This window comes from Eleginops maclovinus, chromosome 23, assembly GCF_036324505.1.
Source record: "Eleginops maclovinus isolate JMC-PN-2008 ecotype Puerto Natales chromosome 23, JC_Emac_rtc_rv5, whole genome shotgun sequence".
Taxonomy (NCBI): Eukaryota; Metazoa; Chordata; class Actinopteri; order Perciformes; family Eleginopidae; genus Eleginops; species Eleginops maclovinus.
Genome location: NC_086371.1, coordinates 9,876,491 through 9,896,103, shown reverse-complemented (window position 1 = coordinate 9,896,103; position 19,613 = coordinate 9,876,491). Strand labels below are relative to the sequence as shown.

At 38.8% G+C, this 19,613-nt stretch overlaps 2 protein-coding genes and 1 long non-coding RNA gene across 6 annotated transcripts; 1 reads left to right on the top strand and 2 right to left on the bottom strand.

Moving 5' to 3' along the window:
* The first annotated feature begins 3,623 nt into the window (after positions 1-3,623).
* On the top strand, positions 3,624-5,044 carry LOC134859432 (uncharacterized). The gene is made up of 3 exons (XR_010165099.1): positions 3,624-3,846; positions 4,391-4,550; positions 4,671-5,044. It is a non-coding gene; the product is annotated as an uncharacterized LOC134859432 (long non-coding RNA).
* A 2,481-nt stretch (positions 5,045-7,525) lies between these two features.
* Positions 7,526-10,414, bottom strand: mid1ip1l (MID1 interacting protein 1, like). Of its 3 annotated transcripts, XM_063875912.1 has the most exons (3): positions 10,286-10,376; positions 9,171-9,237; positions 7,526-8,762 (listed from the first exon to the last, which is right to left on the bottom strand). In XM_063875912.1, the coding sequence occupies exon 3, from the start codon at positions 8,682-8,684 to the stop codon at positions 8,187-8,189; it is 498 nt and encodes a 165-aa protein (XP_063731982.1). In that variant the 5' UTR covers positions 8,685-8,762; positions 9,171-9,237; positions 10,286-10,376; the 3' UTR covers positions 7,526-8,186. The 3 variants fall into 3 exon arrangements, with proteins under 3 accessions (XP_063731982.1, XP_063731983.1, XP_063731981.1); XM_063875913.1 differs by lacking the exon at positions 9,171-9,237 and having other exon boundaries at positions 10,286-10,414; XM_063875911.1 differs by lacking the exon at positions 10,286-10,376 and having other exon boundaries at positions 9,171-9,360.
* Positions 10,415-11,461: 1,047 nt separating this feature from the next.
* tspan6 (tetraspanin 6) lies at positions 11,462-18,480 on the bottom strand. 2 transcript variants are annotated; one of them, XM_063875910.1, is made up of 8 exons: positions 18,223-18,480; positions 15,706-15,894; positions 15,547-15,621; positions 15,352-15,456; positions 14,241-14,396; positions 14,001-14,084; positions 12,331-12,415; positions 11,462-12,262 (listed from the first exon to the last, which is right to left on the bottom strand). In XM_063875910.1, the coding sequence occupies exons 1-7, from the start codon at positions 18,307-18,309 to the stop codon at positions 12,347-12,349; spliced, it is 765 nt and encodes a 254-aa protein (XP_063731980.1). In that variant the 5' UTR covers positions 18,310-18,480; the 3' UTR covers positions 11,462-12,262; positions 12,331-12,346. The 2 variants fall into 2 exon arrangements, with proteins under 2 accessions (XP_063731980.1, XP_063731979.1); XM_063875909.1 differs by having other exon boundaries at positions 11,462-12,137.
* Between the last annotated feature and the right edge of the window lie 1,133 nt (positions 18,481-19,613).

The following is a 19,613-nucleotide window of genomic DNA, read 5'->3' as shown; positions in this document are numbered from 1 at the left end:
TAAAACTTGCCCAGACATGCAAGTAATAAAGTGAAACCAACACAAAAACATAAAGCTTCTTTTTTCTTCTGTCACATCTACGGTATACAGAAAATATGTGACGACCTGCTGGTTCATTACCATCAGAAAGTAAATAAACAAAAGCACTTAATAACCTCAAAATCCTATCGTTAAAGATAAAGCTTTTAGCCACGAACAGAAACTAGAAATCTGATCAGTGTGTTTTCTGTGGACTGGGGTGGTTTCCAATGGCTCCACTGACAACAGAGGGGATGATTGTTGAAAAAACACACACACACACACACACACACACACACGCACACAGGCACGCGTGCACACACACACACACACACACACACACACACACACACACACACACACACACACACACACACACACACACACACACACACACACACACACACACACACACACACACACACACACACACACACACACACACACACACACACACACACACACACACACACACACACACACACACACACACACACACACAGCAATGCCATTGTCTCGCCTCTGTCTCGTAGATTAAATGCAGCGGCCAGAGATCGACACAAACAGTGACCTGCAGAGAGCAGAGGGCTTATCTGTCTCATGTGAGAGGAGAGGACTTCAGCTGATTGTTATCAGCACCATAAACCTGATAATTACAGACAACTGAGGACATGAGGCCTGGGTTGCCACCTCTGTATAGGTTTATTTCTATCATGTTCAGGTCCTACATCTAACATACAAATAATAAATAAATAATAATAAGTCATTGCTTTTGAAATTGACCAACTAAAGCAAAACTGACCAAATAGGTGTTTAGTCCGAAGTCTTAATAGAACTCCTCATTTTAAATTCGCATTACATGTAAACACTGAATATGAAAAAGACATACAAAGAAGATATACGAAAAGTCCCAAACTGTCTTTTTGTTCTTCTGTTCTAAACAAACTCTTTTGACTTTGTTTTCCATTAGTTCTAATCTTGGTTTTTGTAAACATGCAAAAGTACATATTGACTTTCTTGTTAAATCATAATCATGCCTCGGGTTTTTAATATGTTTTCCTTAATTTGAAAGTTAAAAAAAATATATATGATAGATGAACTCCATACTGTTAAGTGCCTCTGATAACCATTCCACAAGTTTTGTTTGTCCCAATCCTTGATTTCTTTTTTAACCCATTCCTCTATATTCAAACAACCTCGGCAAACAGCCATGTGTGTTTATATTGCAGTGCATACACTAAACTAGAGAATGACAGAAGGTTGTTTTGACCTATAATAGCAGCACATGTGTGTGTGAGCAGCAGACAGGGCTCAGAGTCACTCTGTGACAGGCTGCTGCTGGACTCCACTCCCCCTCTCCTCTTACATAACCTCAAACCTCCCTCCCCTATAGGTTCAGCACTGAGCCCGCACACACTGATCTGCTGCGATGTGCACCAGCGTGTTCAGAGTGGCGTGTTCTCCCGGGTTTTCAAGTTTGACATCGTGGGAAGATGGGTTTTCTGCTGTGAAAAAAACGAAACAGGCTTCATTGTGCTCTAAGAGAATTCAGTATGTTCCTCCTCCCATCTCTGGTGACTCGGAGTTGTAAACCCCCAACAGCAAAACAGAGTAGTTCTCTTCCCAAAACTATTTAACACAGAGCTATCAGGTGTTATCATAGAGTGGATGAAATAGCAGGAAGGAGGAGGAGGGGTACCTCTTTGTTGGGTTGGTGGGGGGGGAGTTCAGAGAGAAAGTCTCAGCCTGAGAGAACAAGATGTTCCCAGCTCCACATCTGCGTCTCCATGATGACAAGACAAAAGAGCTGGAGCTGAACGACTGGACTGACACTTATACTTAATCTGCAATGTGTTGTTCCACAATGAAGGTCTAATACAGAGGCCATGAGCTAATGTCTCATGATAATATGAGAGCATCAGCCAGTGAATGTTGGTCTGCTGTACTGGAAGTATTCAGATTATTTGCTTGATTGCATCACTACAAAGAAATCCTGCCTTAGAATTATTATAAATACTGGTAAAATTAGTTTGTGCACATGTATTTCAAGTATAAGTAAGAGAACATGCAGAAAGGCTCCTTTTTGAGAGTTAAATGTTTTCATTTCGTTTGAATTACTATTGATGCATTAACACATAGAGTGAGTAGTATTAACAAGAGAGTGGTAGATGGTCATTGCAAAGCTATTTTACCTTCTTTACATGATGTCTAGTTTACCCAATAGCAATGCATAATCACTTCTTGTCTACACATTTTTGTAAACATCTTCATTTGTTTAGTTACTACAGAATATTATTCTTATTGATAATGCTGTGGTTCATTTCACATAGAATACATGCTTTTTCATTCTTGCAGAGCTTTTCAATAAAATCTGTAATATTGTATATTATACTTATTCATTATTTTTCGGGAATTGTTTTCTATTCTGCATGTATGTCTCTTCAAACCAAAGAAAATACCTTGCATGTAAAATCCAACTTATAAAACATATTATTTTTTGAAACCTTGTAATACAAGCTGTAGGATAAATGTAGTCAAAAAAAAAAATGTTGCTGGAAACCTCAAACCTTTTAAAAGTGCTCCTTAATGTGTCATGTTAAGAAGATATGGAGGTGCGAACATCCTGACCCTGGGGACATTAGATAAGCTCCCGTAAAATCTATGCGATATGATAAGAAGTAAGTGTTGTGTCTCTTCCAGTCAGTGTGTCTCAGACCTTTATCAAAACAGTACTAACTATTGACTGAAAGCAAAGTCATTTAAACATTGGGTAACACTTTCATATCAAATTAATAGTGGTACGAAGTTCACATGGAGTTCAACTAAACAAAACCTTTATTTCCTTGTTTGCGGTCTGCCTGTTGTTGTCAATCCCAAAGTCAGAGCTGCTTTCTTCACAAATATGTTCTGCTGCTCTTGTGCTGTAAGCAAACAGCAAACATACAGACATGTTAATGACATCAGTGAGCATGCTGACTCTCATTACTTCTGCAGCTCAACAGGCAGCATATTGTTACTCTGAGCAATGCATGATGATGTGGGCTTCCCCCTCTTTCACATGAGATAATTTTACCATGACAACGCTGCATGTGGGCAGCATACATAACTCAACAACTCCAACAGCAAACCTTTTAGTAATCACAAGCTACCTGCATTCCTTGCAGTACTTGTAATAAGAGTGTTTTGTTTATCTGATAGAGACAATGAAATGTAACCTAGCTCCCTTACAGATTAGGAATCTGCCACACAGACAGATTATATTAACAGCTGCAAGAATCTCAAAGCACATTGGAAACGGGGACACAAAAAAATGCTGCACACGGCTGGGACCGGAGCATTGCTGATGTTCGGGGATCATAAAGTTTGCCAACTGTCACCCTTGCAGAGTTATTAGCCTGTTTCATGATTGCAAGTGTATCGTCAGTATATTTGAAGGGACTAAGTTCAACACTCGGGGCCCAGCTGTGTGCATCACTTTTTAGTGTCCCAGTTTCCATTTTAATTAGCTTCTTGCAGCGTTCTTTAATTGCAGGTTTTTGCGTTAGCATCGTTTAGTTTACGCAGCGCTTTGAGTTAAGGTTGCGCATGTTTCATCAAGTTGGTGAATGTTTTCTAAATTGTGCACGTGTTGTCAAGTTGTTGAAGATGTTTTGGGCTGCTGTAATGCGTTGGCACCTGTCGGCCACCGTACAAAGTCACTCACTGACACAAACTAACTAACTGGTTGAGGCAACGGTAGACCAGCAACTCCTCTGTTATCAATGTATCGTCCGGTGGATTTGAAAAGAGTCTCCACTTCTCAATGGGAAAGGGCTGTTGGACAGCAAGGTAAAGCTGTGAAAATATTCTAAACATAGTTTACACTTTAACTGATTTACTTTTTGTTAGACTAGATTAGATTCAATGTTATTGTCATTCAACTAGAAAATGCAAAGAGTAGATACATGCCATGTGTTTACAGTATATTTGCATATTACGTTTATATTACATAACATTATTTCAATTTCTTTGGTGTGACTTCCTTGTAAGTACTATAATGCAGGCAGAGCATGACTTAAAGTGGGTAAACTTTTCTAAATATAGCAAACAATTAAGATCATATTGCGATGACAAAAATATTGTTTGCTGAGTCCCGTCCACAGCACTACATTACTTTACCTCAGTGTTGCTACTCATATCTGTTTAGCCATACTGGGGGCATGTTGAACATCATTTATTGAAAGTAATACACTTCATACACACAAGTTCATACTGTCCCTTTTACAGCCTGTTGGAAGACTCTTGAAATGAAGTAAATCTTTTCTCTGTTGTTTCAGATCCTCTTACAGCTCCCACAGAGTAAAATGTTTGTCTGTATTGTTTGATTTCACAGTAAACTCAAAGGTTTGCTACGAGCTGACGAGATATTGAAGCAAACAGCACAGTGAAGGCTCCCTGGTGTTTGCTCAGGGAGCAGTGCTGTTACCAGAGCAGAGAGCAGAATAAAGCTGACCAGGTTGACAACAGCAAACAGAGAGAAGGTGGAGCTACAGGTATATATTAGTGCTGTAATCTGCACTGCTAAAAAGATACAAACCCTTATTTAGAAGGTTCACTCGACCTGCCTTGTAAAGTGATAATCCGTGCCCTGCCTGTGGATTTACTCCTGTCAGGTAGGAGCTTTACAGCTGTTGAGCAAAAGACAGAGCTGCTGAGGTGAAGCAGATCGCTGCCAGGGAAGGGACTGGAGTCTGCCAAGTCTGCGATCACGACGCACCCTCATGCTGGAGGGCGAGGTGGGGCAAAGAGCTGCCAACAACCACTCAGAACTTCAAGAGGCCTTTCAACACCAAACATCTCGTATGTCCCAAGAACTGTTGGAACATTGCGTTGACCCTAACAGCACTTTCAACATGCCATGTCTGACAAAAATATCAGACAGCTAAATAACTGTTTTGCAGCTCGTTTGCCAAACACACAAGGAGTTTTGGGCATGTCCTTCTGTTGAACTGTAAATAAAACTACAATAATTGTGAGAGAAATGAAAGGAGCTGAAATTTGCAGGTAATGAAAATCTGTATTTGGTCTTGAGATTTGATGGACATTTGATCTTCAAGTTTTTTCTTTACTATGGGCATAACAATTCTTGAGCTATAAAAGTAATTTAGCACTTTATAACATGGACTTTGAAACAGTTAACTAAACAGCTGTTGATGAAACAGCACTTCTTCCTCTAAACTTTGGAGCTATTTCAAAATGGCAATGTATTGCAGGGTTGCAACGATTTGCTCTCAAGTTTCTCAAGACATTAACGTGACTTGGGAGACTTGTGCATGCCCGCAGTCAGAGCCATATTACAGAATATCAATGTCATGGTTCACGACCTGCCTTGAGATTTGTTTGTCTGGAGGCTGAAATGCAAAAAAACAACTCAAAAGAATATATATTTCAGGAGATATAATTTGAATGCAAGAATATCTTTAAAAAATGTCTGTCAAAATTACATTTACTTAAGACTAAAAGAATAGCACCAAGGGTTGATGCAGTTCACAGTGTTAAAGGAATAGTCTATTAGGAATAAAGTGAGATAAAAATATTGATACTGCTCTCAGATTTGTCGGTTAAAGAAAATCCAGCAGACAGTTAGCTTAGCTTAGCATAAAGACTGACAGCAGGGGGATACAGTTAGCCTGACATGTTGTTCTTATCAGTGCATCAGTAACTGAAGAATAAAACCCAAGTGTATGGACTTTTATTAGCTGCTCTGAGCCATAATATGTTCTGATACATGTCCCCCACAGCCAATCCTCATATTTACATTCTGTTTTTGTACAAATTAGAAAATGCATTCCCTGCACAAATATGTGTGTGAATGCTGTTAACTTGAATTGCAAAGCTTTGCTGACAAAACAGGAATTTAAAATGACATATGCATTGCACTGCTGGAAGACCTATAAACTGAATTGTAAAGCTATCCGAGGCGCAAACTGAAGAGCATGACCTAAAAAAGATAAGAGCAAAGTAAACAAAATGTTGATTATTGAGATTAAGAGGGGCTGGTGAATGTTGACTCAAGTGGACAGAGCCAGGCTAGCGGTTTGCTCTTGTTTCCAGTGTTTATGCTAAGCTAAGCTAACTGTCTAGAGGTTTAAATCTAAGACAAAGGTAAGAGTGGTATCAATCTTCACAGATAACTCAAGGCAAGAAATGAAATAAGCAGATTTCCTCTAAAGTCAGTAAATTTACGTTTCATTGCTCTATCTTTAGATGTTTAAAATACTGTAAGAAAAAGACCCTTATTCTTTTCACATTTAACGTCTGCCCAGCTGTCACCAGTTTGGTTGACCCAGTTTATCTGAGTGGGTTGAGGCGCCCTGACCAGCACAGCCATTTTGATTTGCAGCCATTTGTATGGCCCTTTGTGAGAGGAGAGAAAGAGGATGGCTGCAGCATCGCACCGCAGGGCTCAGGCAGCAGCTTTTATGCAAACTCTCAAACCCCGGCATGCTCTATGCTGCTGGTCAGAGGAACACCAGTTTGTTTGACCGCCTGCCCTCCATGCTCTTCCTGGATGCCCTTTATCACACAGCAACCTCCTAATCACCGCTCTGCCTTTGAGGAGAAAAAAGCCTTAGCGAGCGGATTGGCTGCTCTTGGTGGAGCTGTTGCTAAGGGGAGGATTTCACTCAGTGATGGATAGATGTGGCAGCTGGTGTGGCGTTGGAGCAAAATATATATATCAATTTAATGTGTAATTTATACTCCACTGCCATCGTGTTCACTGAGACCAAACTGCAGAAATGTTTTGTTGATGTCCTAAATCTGCACAAACTCCTGCAGAGGTTTTAAAGATCACGTTTGCTGTGCAACCAGGGTGCAAGGTTTTCTTTTAATCGAGTTTATTGTCCTTAAACAGTCTTATCACATCTAATGGGTCAATGTGCTTTAACAGCTTTTATGTCCCCCTTTCAGCCACTGTTCCCATTATTCGAGTTGATTAGTTGACTATAAATGCCAAAAGTATTAGATAGTATAACAAATAGACTGCGCTCTTGTTACACTTTATTTTTGCAATACAGCACAGTTGTATATATCTTAAGCTAATCGGTATTCTGTAATCAGATTTTTTTGTAGAAACTGAAATCAGATGGCTAATTAAGATTACTTTCATCATCTAACAAAAATCACATTTTTTGCTAAATGACAGAAAGTTAACAAATTCGAGAACATGACCACCTTTTGCGGCACCTCTTTCTAGCTTCACCTTAAGTACTAGCTAGGTAAGTAGAAGCACCGTTAAATCCTTCATTATAGAAAGCTTTTAAACATGCCCAACATACGCAGCAGTGAGTCAAGTAGCTGCTGTAGTTTACTTGTTATGGCATGTCAAAATGTACCTCAACACATTCCTGTGCAGCCTTAAGCAATGAGAAGAAAACATTTATTTTAAAAGAAGTTGCAAAGAGAACCACCCCCAACCTCCTTCCTGTTAGCGTAGTGGTGTGAGGTAGTGAAACACACGCAAACCTCAAGTTTCCAATTATTTATTTCAGCTTTACTGATTTAATATAAAATTTGAAATAGCCAAGGACAAACAAATGAACATCATAAACCATTTTAGCAGACAATGGGGAGGTAACTGAACAGGGCATGAGGGTGTACAAAAAGTCAAGGCACGCCATGTTACAGTAATACCAGGTGGAAAGATTTGAAGCCTCAGCAGGCAAGAGCCCTTCAACTCAGATTTAAAATAATTTCTCTTTAAAAAAGGAGGGACAGAATAACCAGCATTCAATTTCTCCTACGATTAGGAACCTTATTTTATTCACAATCTGGTGACAAACTCATGTTGAAATGAAGAGACAAAAGAGGGGAGGGCAAGTTCTCTGCATAAACCAGAGCTGCGCTTCATATGGACTTTTGGAGACAGATTCAATAAACCTCCACCATGCAGTGTCGACTTCTGAAACAGGCAGAGGGACACGAGCCGGCGTCACTGGTTTTTGTGTTTTGGTAAGGAAAGATGGAGTGTCGCTACTCAGGAGTGAGAGAAAGTCAAAGTGGTCGCCCTGGTCAGTTCACTGTCCATTGAGATCTATTAGGAAGAGATGGATTGGGGGGGGGGCCTTCTCAACACATCCCATTGTGCAAGTCAAGCAGTCCGAGGGGAGAAGAAAAAAATGTGACTTCTATCTCATGAAGTTTCCGCCTCCGATTTCTCTCTTGTACCTGTTGGTGAGGTGGTCGGCTTGCATTGTGAGCTTGGACAGCACTCCAAACAGTCCCCTGAGGTGATAATGAAACTGGTTCTCCAGGTCTGAGTTCTCATCAAGGAGAAGTTCACCAGTGACAGTCTGCTGCTCCTCCTGCTTCACTGCCATCTCCAGGAAGCTGGCGCCACTGCTCATCTCCCTCTTCAGCAGCCCCCACTCCATGTCATTCTTTATGGACTTGAGCAGCAGGTAGTGCTCGTACATGTCCCTCTGCTTGTTGGGACAGGGCGGTTCGTGATTGTTGTTGTTGTTGGGCTCCACCTTGCTGGCCTCCTGCTCCTCCAGGGGGACGTCTCGCAGCAGGCTGGGCACCATGATGGTCTCATCCATGTTGTTGGCAGCTGCTATGAAGCGGTGCATGACGTTGATGAGTGAGTGCTTGTTGCTGGCGGAGTCGCTGCTGATCTGCATCATTTTGAAGGCTTTAGGTTGGCTTAGTTACAGTAGAGCTGGCAGGTGGTGATGTTAAGGCAGAGCTGCTTGGTGGCTGATCTGTAAGAGGACGAGAAAAAAAACCATGAGGACGCAGGAAAGAAAATATAATTGCAAAGATTTGCTACGATGCTGCAAAAACAAAGCCAAATCCAGGACTGATGCACAGGTTCACACATTCAGGGTACAAAGGCAACCAATCACGACATTCATATGCACACACACACACACACTAGAGTGTAGCTAGGCAGGAAATGTGATGAAACAGAGGCGGGTCGTTTCTCCTCCGCAGATTATCATAAATAGACTTCTAGCTCATACAAAATTGCCGCAAAATCCATTTCAACAACTACATGAATTGTAAGCGTTATTTTGGCGCATTGTTAACTCCCGACTCACATCAATATGACCTTGGCTTCCTGTTTTTAAAAATCAGAAACCTTGAAAAAAGAAAGGAAGCAAACTGACCTGAACCACGCGGTAACCTGAGGAAAATGTTTCTTGGCTGGTAGGACAAACCAAGTCTTCTCAGGCTCTGCACACCACCCACCGGGAAGGAAAGTAAAATATTTCCTCAACTAACCGACATCGGAAGACGGGTTTTATACCGGGCAGCCGGCTTTGGGTGGAAGAAAAGAATAAAGTCCGCCCTCTTTGTATTTTTCTATACAGCCCATTGGGCAGCATAGAGGATGTGGGCGGACCTACACAGCATCTGATCCAAAACTGACCAGTCAGACGTCAGATCACAGCTGTCACTCAAATGTATTTATACAGGTTTGTCTGCAATTATCTGCAGCTTATTTACATGTCATCCTTTCTAGGCCGTTTGCAGCCTGAAGGCAACACTGGTGAGTTTTGACAGGCACGCACGATGTATGGTAGTGTTTTATTAACAAGTGTGATTACCATGCGTGTTAAATATTGCAAAATTCCTTGGTTTAAAATGGTATTTTTCGCTTTCAAAAAAAAAAAAATGTATGCATCTACGGCTGCCTGCATTTATTATGTTAAACAACATTGCCACCTGGTGGTAGGACCTTGAGTAAATCTTGCTATTAACAGAAACTCATCTCCTCCTTGACACCATTCATAGTTTTACAATAGTTACCTTTCATTCACAGTCATGGATGGATTACTGAACAGGACCAGGGGCCCAAAGCTACAGGGGTCACCTTTACCTACAAGAAGTCAGGTGTTCGCACCTAACACAAAGAGACTGAAACCCGTGAGATGGAAAAATAAGACTACATCGACCAGCTACAAAACAGCTTAGAGACTACAGCAAATAAAAAGATAATCTAAAAGTGATCAACTAAAATATAGAGGAGCTACAAAAGGGATAAAAAGACAAGTAGAAAAAGGCCATAACACACAAAATGACTAACCTTGCAAAAGGGAAACAGGGCCACAAAGATACAAAACTAGAGGGATATTGAAAATGACTAAAGACACAAAAAGGTTTTTAGGTTAGGTGATTGAGTTGCTTTCTGCATGTCTTTGCCCATTGTGTTATAATCCACCCATGATCACATATTTCCACAAAAAACACAAATTAGTCTGAAGGAACCAGTTGGTCTTACCTGTTAGTGTTATTGTTAAAAAGCTCCAGTCCACCTTTAACAATAAGTACTGACACTAATCCTCACCACTGAGTTTTCAGGTTTATCTGCATGTATGACAGCAGTTCACACAGGTGTTTTTAAGTCAATTAATGAAGAGGCGTGGCAGAGCATCGTTACAGTTATTAGTTACACCTGTGATTCTTCTGCTACAAACTAGAAGCAACAGCACAGGTTGTGAGAGAAGTCAGCCAAAGATTTTAGATGTTTTACTCCGGTTGAAGTTTTTTAGAAGCTTGTATAGGAACAACTATCCATTAATTTGCAAAAAAAGGTAAAGATTGAAAAGTCTACACTTGCCATTGTTTATTTGTTGTCTAAAAAAGCGCTTTGTTTTGAAAAGTGCTATATAACGTTTGCTCTTATTTACACTGCAGCCCTTCGATGGGTCCCAATTAACTTGACTGAGATGTATTTTATTAATATAGACACACACACACACATATTGATGGTATATGATAGGTACATCCCACAAATGTGCTTTATAAAATCCAGTCAGTGTTGCAGTCTATCATCCAGCCTCCCCTCTCCAGTCATGGGACAATGTCTTGTTTATATGTTTTTGTATTAATCTTATGACAGAGTGTAGATCTTGAGTGAAATCTATTGAAGTTTTGAATTAACTTTAGTCCTTATAACAGAAGTGAAACAACACATTTGTGGGCCTGTTCATGTCAGTTTGGTCTCAGATTAATATATCCTGCGCTAGATTTTAAAAGTTACTGTTCTGTTAACTCAGGAAGACTTTTTATTTCTTAAAAAGAGCATAAACATCTGATTGCATTCATAGGTTTCCTTTAAATATTGTCACATTTCATTTTTATCGTACAAAATATGTAAGAGGAATTACCAAACCTAATATTTAATTTTAAAAAGGGCTTAATAGTAACACTTACTGATGCACTGCACAAGGTATCTGCACTTCCCTATTGTGCGGTATCCTAAAATATTATGCCAAAGTTGAATACAAAAATTGTCGTGCATATTATAAACAAATGACTTTCTGTTGTTGTATTTTGAATGGATCCCTCACAAGGCTCTAAATAACTAAGTGATGTTTTTCTGCCTCCCTCAGATGATTGAAGAAGCACACAGCTGTAAGTCAGACATCCTGAGCTGTTCCTCCAGCACACACAATTAAAGATACTAAATTAAATCTTTATTTTTTCAAGTATTTCACATGCATCCACAAACGAATAACAACTTAACACTGAAATATGTGATATAAAGTTGGCTGGGTAACTATACTTGGCACATATGAATGAAGTCTTTCAACAATACTGGCCTACGTAATTAGTCAGGCTCATTCTCAAGTCCTTACTCGCTTTTCTTTTCTTCAGGGTGGCGACCTATCGTCCATGTTGGTTTCACAGAAATTCACTTATTGTTGCAGAGAACATTTATCAGCTTATTGTCTAGATTTCATCTGCTCAGCTACAGACTAATATTTTAGCAAAATTACAACAACAAAAAAAGGCAGCTGCATTATACAAAGACACAGGAAGTGGAAATGTTGACAATTGGTCAAATGAATTAACTGAAAGAAAAGTAACATCTATACTTATTATAAATCCCTAATTAAATCTCAGGAGTAACACATGATCTCCGAAGGTCCCTTTTATTTTTTGGTCAAACTACACCGCAGATAGCATCCCTTTTACATTATTTCCTTTCTGCTCGTTTGTTGCTTGAAAAAAAAAAAGCAGTGAGTGTTTTTCCCTCTCTAAAATAATATCCACTAACACGCACACAATAATAAAATCACAGGAGATTCTTTCAACTCAGTTTGCATCAGGAGTTGCCCATCAGTGACCTGCAAGTAAAGATGGAAAACATGTCAGACGTCAGTGTAAAGCAGCCAATTTGCATTTGGACATTTCATCACTGCTGCAGTTGTCATAATTTGTGCTTGGATCTGTCTGCACATGATGTGGTCTCCTAAAAAAAAAAAAACAGATCAGCAAACGTCCTTTATATTTAATACATTTACTGATAACAAGCCTCACCTGGGGAAGGTCACTGTTAGACCATCTCATACTGGTTGTTGGTTATATATCGAGACAAGCAGCAGGACAGGAATATCCCAATGAGCTAAGAGGAAACACATTAAAGAAAATGTAGATTAATCAAAACAGAAAATCCCTAAAACACAAAATTCATCTTAAGGAAAATGATGTTCTATCAGTTATGAAGAAATGGAATATAATAACTTTTGGTTTACATGTGAAAAATACATTAAATCTGGCAAATTAAAACTAATTTACATGGAATCTCAATAGTATCTAGATAAAAGGAGCACTAATACAGTAAGTTAAGTTTGAATAAATAACTACACAGTGATTTTTGCTGAGGTTGCAGGCTGGCTTAAAAAAGTGGATGTTCTTACTGATACAAATATTTTATGGCCACAGGGTCAAATTATTCTGTATAGATGGTTATTTTTTGCATAGTGGACTCTGAACCTTTTTGGACTGCGCTAAAGTGGTCATCTGCGATTTGGCCACTTAGGCGTTGGAAAGGTTTGCTGTGATACAAAAAAACATTTGACTGTATTACTTAGTGGCAGATAATGTCGCTCTTTCAGCTGCGCAGACAGCAGTGCACAGAGCAGCCACATTAGTGCTGAGACAGGCTATAAATAAAAGTACTCATTAACTATAAAGTGAAAATGAATGTGAAAGTGGAAATTATTACCTGCTGTAAATGATATTTGATTATGCAAAGCGACCATCTGGATTAACTTTGACGTAGTTTTATAATGTGGTTGTTGTTTATAAATCAACATGTTGGTCTGGTCATAGCATCTAGGCTGTAATATATTCTAACCTTCTCCCCATATAATATAAATGCAATAATTAATTCCATAGGGAGCAGTAATTCAAGAAGATTGGAGAGCACTGACTATAAAGAGGTGTTTTTATTCATAATTTTGGCAACAAATATCCCTCAAACTCAAATATAGTCAGTGTCTGAATTTAACTGGGATCTAATCCAAATATTTTGTTTGGTTGTCTGACTGCTCGTGGTAGTTGTTATTGGTTTATTAACAGGGACAGTGCACATTAACAAACATTGATGTGACGGGGATAGTTAACCAAAAGGTTCCTTTTAATCTGTGCGTGTTATAAATGTATTCCTCCCAATCTTTCCCTTCTAGACTCTTTTACTGTCCGTGGTACTGCATACCTAGATCTAAATTATTGTGGTTATATAAATGTGATTTATTATGCCGCTGGGCAACCTCGTTAACTCAGGTGTGGGGCAAGAGACGGAGCAGAACGGTTTTGACTGCAGTGAGACTGTAACACAAACAAATGTGAATGGAATCAGAATATTTTGTAAAATAAAAACGCATCATAAAACTGGTATTTCTTCAATAACCTTTAGTTAGTCAGACAGAAATCGTATGCAGACATAGCTGTAATCTATTTCTACAAAAACTATTTACTGTTTTATATTAGTGCAGCTTTATCTTTGTCTGCAGCAGTTCTGCAATACCAGGCTTATTAACAGACAAAAAAAGGAAAAATCTCTGCAGAACTCGAATGTTGATTTATAATTTGAACGCAACTTATTTGTAACAGCCCTAAAAAAAGGTTGTAAATACACAACTTGTTATGCAGTATGGTCTTATTTGTTCTTTGTCAAATAAATGAAAGAGCAATATTTGACATACCTGGAAGAATGCAATCCCAAAAGAGATCCCAGCGATAATTCCCAGGTTGGACTCCATCACATGGGTCACCCGTGCAAAGCAGCCCTACAGAGGAAAGAAAACATAATGGCTCTTAAGTTTTCTACAGGCACAGTTAAACCGTTATTGAGCTATCATTACTGTGATTGATCCTAAAAATAAACCTAAAGCCATTAAATCTTGACACAAATATGTAGTGGTGGTGTAAGGCTGTGAACTCACAACGGTGTAAACCTCCTGCCCAGCCTTGTCCAGGTCTTTCAGGGTCTCCGGGGTGCAGTTTGTGCTGTCTTTACAGCAGCTGGCAGGGATGCCGCTGGCTTTAAAGTATTCTGTGGTGCTCCAGTCAGTGTAATTGTTCACTCCGCAGCAATGCAGCTATATGGAGAATCGCCAACAACAAGATGATTATGATAATGAAACAAGTTTCTTAATGTGTCACAAAGGGTTGGTCAAACCGTTTTTTTAATAATGAAGAAAATTAAACACTTGCGTATTCACTGGCTGGTCATTAAAACTATTCAGTGATTATTATTATTATTCAGTCACTGCAGACGTTTTGCTAGAGCAAATATTCCTAAAACCTAGAAAATGAGTTAGCATGGATGTTTGTCTGGTGACCTCTTCTGGAAGTCACTGGGTTTTTTGAAAAGAGGCCTGAGGCAGAGTCTGTTGAACCCAAACCACAATAGATGTTTTTTTTAATTGTCTACGACATTAACTAAAGTTGGAAGCTTTTCGTATCTTAAAAAATACTTGTACAGCCTTGTTATGTTATTCATACTTGTTTTGATCATTTGGGAAGAAGGATGTAAAACTGACAATGGACAGAGCCATGGCCACCTGCTAGATAGATTAGGTAACGTTAAAATAAAAAAAGTATTTTCTATTAGAGTTAAGCATGCAAAATGTAACTAGAAATAACAAGATGCTATTTAGTTTCAGTGATTGAATTACCAGCATAAAAATCCTCAAAGTGGTGTTCATTTGAGTATCTTGCTCAATAAATCATAGCAATTTCTTGCTACAGAGCCTATCTCCTGCTTCAATCCAAAATCCATTGGAAAAATAGATTGGCTTTTTCTAGAGAAAAGCAGAGCGAGCCAAGTCGAGCCAAATCATCCATGCAGCACTCTATTGGGAAAACATCTGCAGCAAAATAAGCAACATGCTCCAAAGTCTAAACTTACAGATCAGCACTTCACTTTGTTCAGTGCTTAGTGGCCCATTTACAATGTTGTCATATAAACAAGAGTTATTTGTTTAGTACAGTGAGACACAAACAAAGTCAGATAAAGGTAACAGCATGTGTGATGGTAACCCTCCCACTCACAGTCTTCTGGATTATATCGACCGCACTGCTGCTGCTGCTGCTGCCACCGGTGCTGTTGTAGTTTGTCAGAGCGTTGTTATAGGCAACACCTAACTTGGCCTTGATCTGTTAAACACAAGACAAAGGTTATATATTTTGGTGAGCTGATGTGATCCATAAAAAAATGAAAGGTAAAATTTCCCACATGTAACTGACCTCATGTCGGAAGATGAATCCAGAGACACCGGCCAGAAGCTCAGCCAGGAACACCAAGGTCAGAAACATGGCATACTGGAGGGAGCAATACAAGAAAAATTAAGCAAGATCACATCTGAAGGGAATATTTTTCAGTGAATTTACAGCACCTTCACCCACCAGTTTGAGCATCCATGGGCTGCCGCGGCATGTGGCAAAGCAGCCGAACAGCCCGAAAATAACGATGGTGGCTCCGGTCCCGATCAGGACATATGGTGCATTGGTGCTCTCCTCCGAAGCCAGAGTGAAATAGGCCTCCAGGCTCACCTTCCCCCACACGCCGACGGCCAGCAGGATTACGCCTGTGAACTGAAGATGACAGCAGGGAGTCAGCGCCGGCAGGAAAGAACCAACGAGAAAGATGAGCAGGACTTTATGGCCAAAACCTCACATTATAGGCTTGAAACCACACTGGTACATGGAAGAGTTCAGTAGCATTTAATCAAACCCTCTTGAATCATTAGCAAATCTACCTTATTTATTTATTACTCAACTATTATTGAACTTCATTTTTAAATGTTTAGATTGTTTTTAAAAAATGTGGAACTGGTTCCAAAATAAAACCAGTTATCAGTTATCCTAAATGTGCAACACAAGACAAATGAATAACCAAATCTAAACACTACCCTTCAAAACATTTACATGTTTCACTTTCCAGTTTTTAAATGTGAGCATTTGAAACTGTTACATGGACATTTTTGATGGCCATTTTGACACTATTATTTGACATTTATAAACCAAACAATCAAATAAACTAAAGTAGATCAAGTAATCATTACAATAATCTCTTTCCATTAAAATAAACTGTGAAAACGCTCTGATATATAAATATTGATTTTTCGGAGTACCAAATTGTGATCATGCAGATAGACGAGTGATCTGCACCAAATTTGGCCAATAACAGTTTTAATTAAGAACCATGATGGGCTGAATCCATTAAAACTCATTTTCCTTCATTGATTTCCTTAATTTAATCTGTTGGCAGTGGACAAACTGCAGATAAAGAGAAGCAGAACACTTAGAACAGGATGCTGGAGCTCTGACACTCAATGTGTATCCAGAGAAAACATTTAACATTAAACACTGTTCACAATCTCAGGACAGAGGCAGATTTTGTATTTACATGACAACATTTTAGTAAAACCACACCCGGGATACCTCACTACCCTCAGCCTCAGGTTGAATAATCTCAACATCCTTTTCTTTTACGACTGACCACACAAGTCATTAGCCTGAAGGGATGCATCTGCACAACCAGCCAAAAGCAATAAATTGTCAGATAAAAGCATTGAACTGAACTTTGCAGCAGCGGCCTGAGATTTGCTCGGTACAAAGATTAAAAGGGGGGAGCAACGATAACTGCTTATTTTCTTCTCAAGACAAGCTTGTGTTTAGGCTTTTCTTACATGTAATTATGGCTGAAGCTAGCATTTATTCTCATTATTTACTATTCTGCCAAATATTATTATGGTGAATCGTTTTATTCATAGGATTAGTATAAAGTAAGATAAGATAGTTAACTAAATTAACAAGGAAAAGCACAACATGGCAGCAAGTGTTTTTAGTCTATTTACTAACAAGTAGATTAACAGAACATTGAATGATCATGAATTTGCTTCTGAAATTTGCACATTTTCTTTATCTTGTGCAACAATCAATCTGAACATCTTCGGGTTTGTGATCTTGGCAAAACAAGACATCTTGAAGAGCTCGCCTTGGGGCTATAGGATATTGGAAAGGATCCTGGAAAGATGCAACTGTGTACTCATTTTGATAGGAAATAGAGTGTTGATACTTAACCTCCAATTAAAACTCTAATGTAAATTCCTGTTTTACCCTTAAATTAGTACAACATGTCTGTTCCACCATGGATCCCAACAATTAAATAACCAGAAAAATAAAAATTAGCAACCATTTTTTCTATAAAAAAAAGAAGCAAAGATGCTGTTATAAGTTGAAGTATCTCAAATGTGTATATTTTACCAGAACATTTTAGGGTTACATTCTACTTGTATGATAGTAAACAAGAATCTTGGATTGTATTTTATCCAATAGTGACACTAAATGTTAGTTTTAGCTTTCATTTCGGCTTTTTACAGAAAACGATGTGGAAAATAAAGTGTTCACTGCACTCTTTTGGTCGGAAAACGTTGCAGATTAACGTATAATTAAATTGGAATGCAGAACAACAATAATGATAGCCTAGAGGGAAAACATAACCTTTAAAGGATAATATCACTTTCAACCAAGTAAAAATGTAACACAACATAATTTTAGATCAAATCAGAGTGCAGAAAATAGCTAAGGGCTGTTTTCAGACAGTTGGTATCTGAACAAAACAACGCTCGCTACATTTCCAACAAGTGGATCTTTATGTCAACATAAACCTGAACCACTTTAACTTTAGAGACATGTACACAACTTGTTAAACTCCGTGTGTGTGTGTGTGTGTGTGTGTGTGTGTGTGTGTGTGTGTGTGTGTGTGTGTGTGTGTGTGTGTGTGTGTGTGTGTGTGTGTGTGTGTCGTGATTAAAGGAGTGAAGGAAGTTCGCCTTGTTGGCACCTCGGCCGACGCTCTATAGCCCATTGTTGCTCCTTTAGCTCCTTGTCCCCCATTACATGCAGGCAGCTGCTCACCCAGAAAATAACGCTGTAGGAGATGAGGAAGGTCTTCAAGCAGGTGATCACTGGCTTCGTCTGAAGCCGTCGAGACGGGGGCGACATGGTGCTGTTTTTACTTTAAAACTGGCTCAGAAAAAGGAGAGAAAAGTAAACTTCACTGAGCCCTACAGGGGAGAGGGCGAGAAAAAAACTTCAGGGATAAATCCGATGAGAGGGGGAAGTGTCGTCACTAACCCAGATTCACTTTCCTGAAGGAAAAACAGCTTTACAGTATTCAAGTCAAGTCAGCAGCATTCATATTCGTCGACAGATCAGTCTTAGCTTCGGCTTTCAAAATAAAACGCAAACAAACAGCTTAAAAATAAAACCATAACTTAAAAACACGTTCTGCATTATGGCTATTTTAAACAGGCAATGGAGTTGGTAAAATAAAAGTCCAGCATTCAAACTCTTAAGTAAAACTACATAAGTATTAGCATTGAATTACAAATCATTATTAGTCTTCTTAAATGCATCAAACACACACTAGTCTATATGAAAATACAAGTAGTTATGCGCAGGAATATTTGTTTAAGTAAATCTTAATCTATAATAATATTCCTTTATCGTAGTTCATTAGAATACTTTTTTTTCTTTTAGATTCTTTGTTAAATAATCTTCTGCATGCAGGGCTGCTGAAACACATCTCAAACACAATTGCCAATTTCTGAAAGAAAAAAAGAACAGACAGAAAGTTCAACCTGATAAAACATTTTAAAAAGCTACTCATGATACATACAATGATGAGTGCATTATAAACCCTAGTGTAATGTTTTATAGTCATGTTACCATGCACCCAAGCGTAAACTCGTTTTATGTGTGCTTTTATTTTGATGACATTAGAGCTATTTCCGGCCGTGTGCTGTCTAACTTTCTTTAACTTGCATTTTTCCTCTTGTAATGTGACACAGTTATATGGGCTGAATTATTACATCAGCTGAGTAAATACAAATTTCCTATGGAGACCAACATAAGATAGAAAAAAAGTAAATTAGTAGATTATTGTATTTCTATAAGGCTAAATCATTATATCTTTTAGAATTCCTGTGGGGCTAGTCTCACTAAACTACATGGGATGACATATTACCATAAATCGTGTGAATGGACAACAAATATATCTTAACAAACCTGTGAAAGTAATTGCAGTGGGTTTTTTATGGTTTCAAGCACTTTGTGGCCTAATTGTATTTGGTGTGATATAAATAAAGGATATCATAGATTATCATTTAAACAATCAAAGTTCCCAAAAGGAATGACTGAGGATAAGACTATGAGAGTTTCAGACTGAGAGGAAACGAATTTGTAATCTATAAGAACCTTAACCTTCTGGGGTTTTTTTGCTGGGTGAGGGTTTATAAAATGGCTCA

Excerpts from the sequence above, each read along its gene's own strand:
- mid1ip1l (XM_063875913.1), bottom strand. The coding sequence starts at position 8,684 with ATGATGCAGATCAGCAGCGACTCCGCCAGCAACAAGCACTCACTCATC.
- tspan6 (XM_063875910.1), bottom strand. The coding sequence starts at position 18,309 with ATGTCGCCCCCGTCTCGACGGCTTCAGACGAAGCCAGTGATCACCTGC. Across the intron at positions 15,895-18,222 it reads CCTACAGCGTTATTTTCTGG|TTCACAGGCGTAATCCTGCT; the intron begins GTGAGCAGCTGC and ends TGTCATCTTCAG. Across the intron at positions 12,416-14,000 it reads TTGGGATTGCATTCTTCCAG|CTCATTGGGATATTCCTGTC; the intron begins GTATGTCAAATA and ends GTTTCCTCTTAG.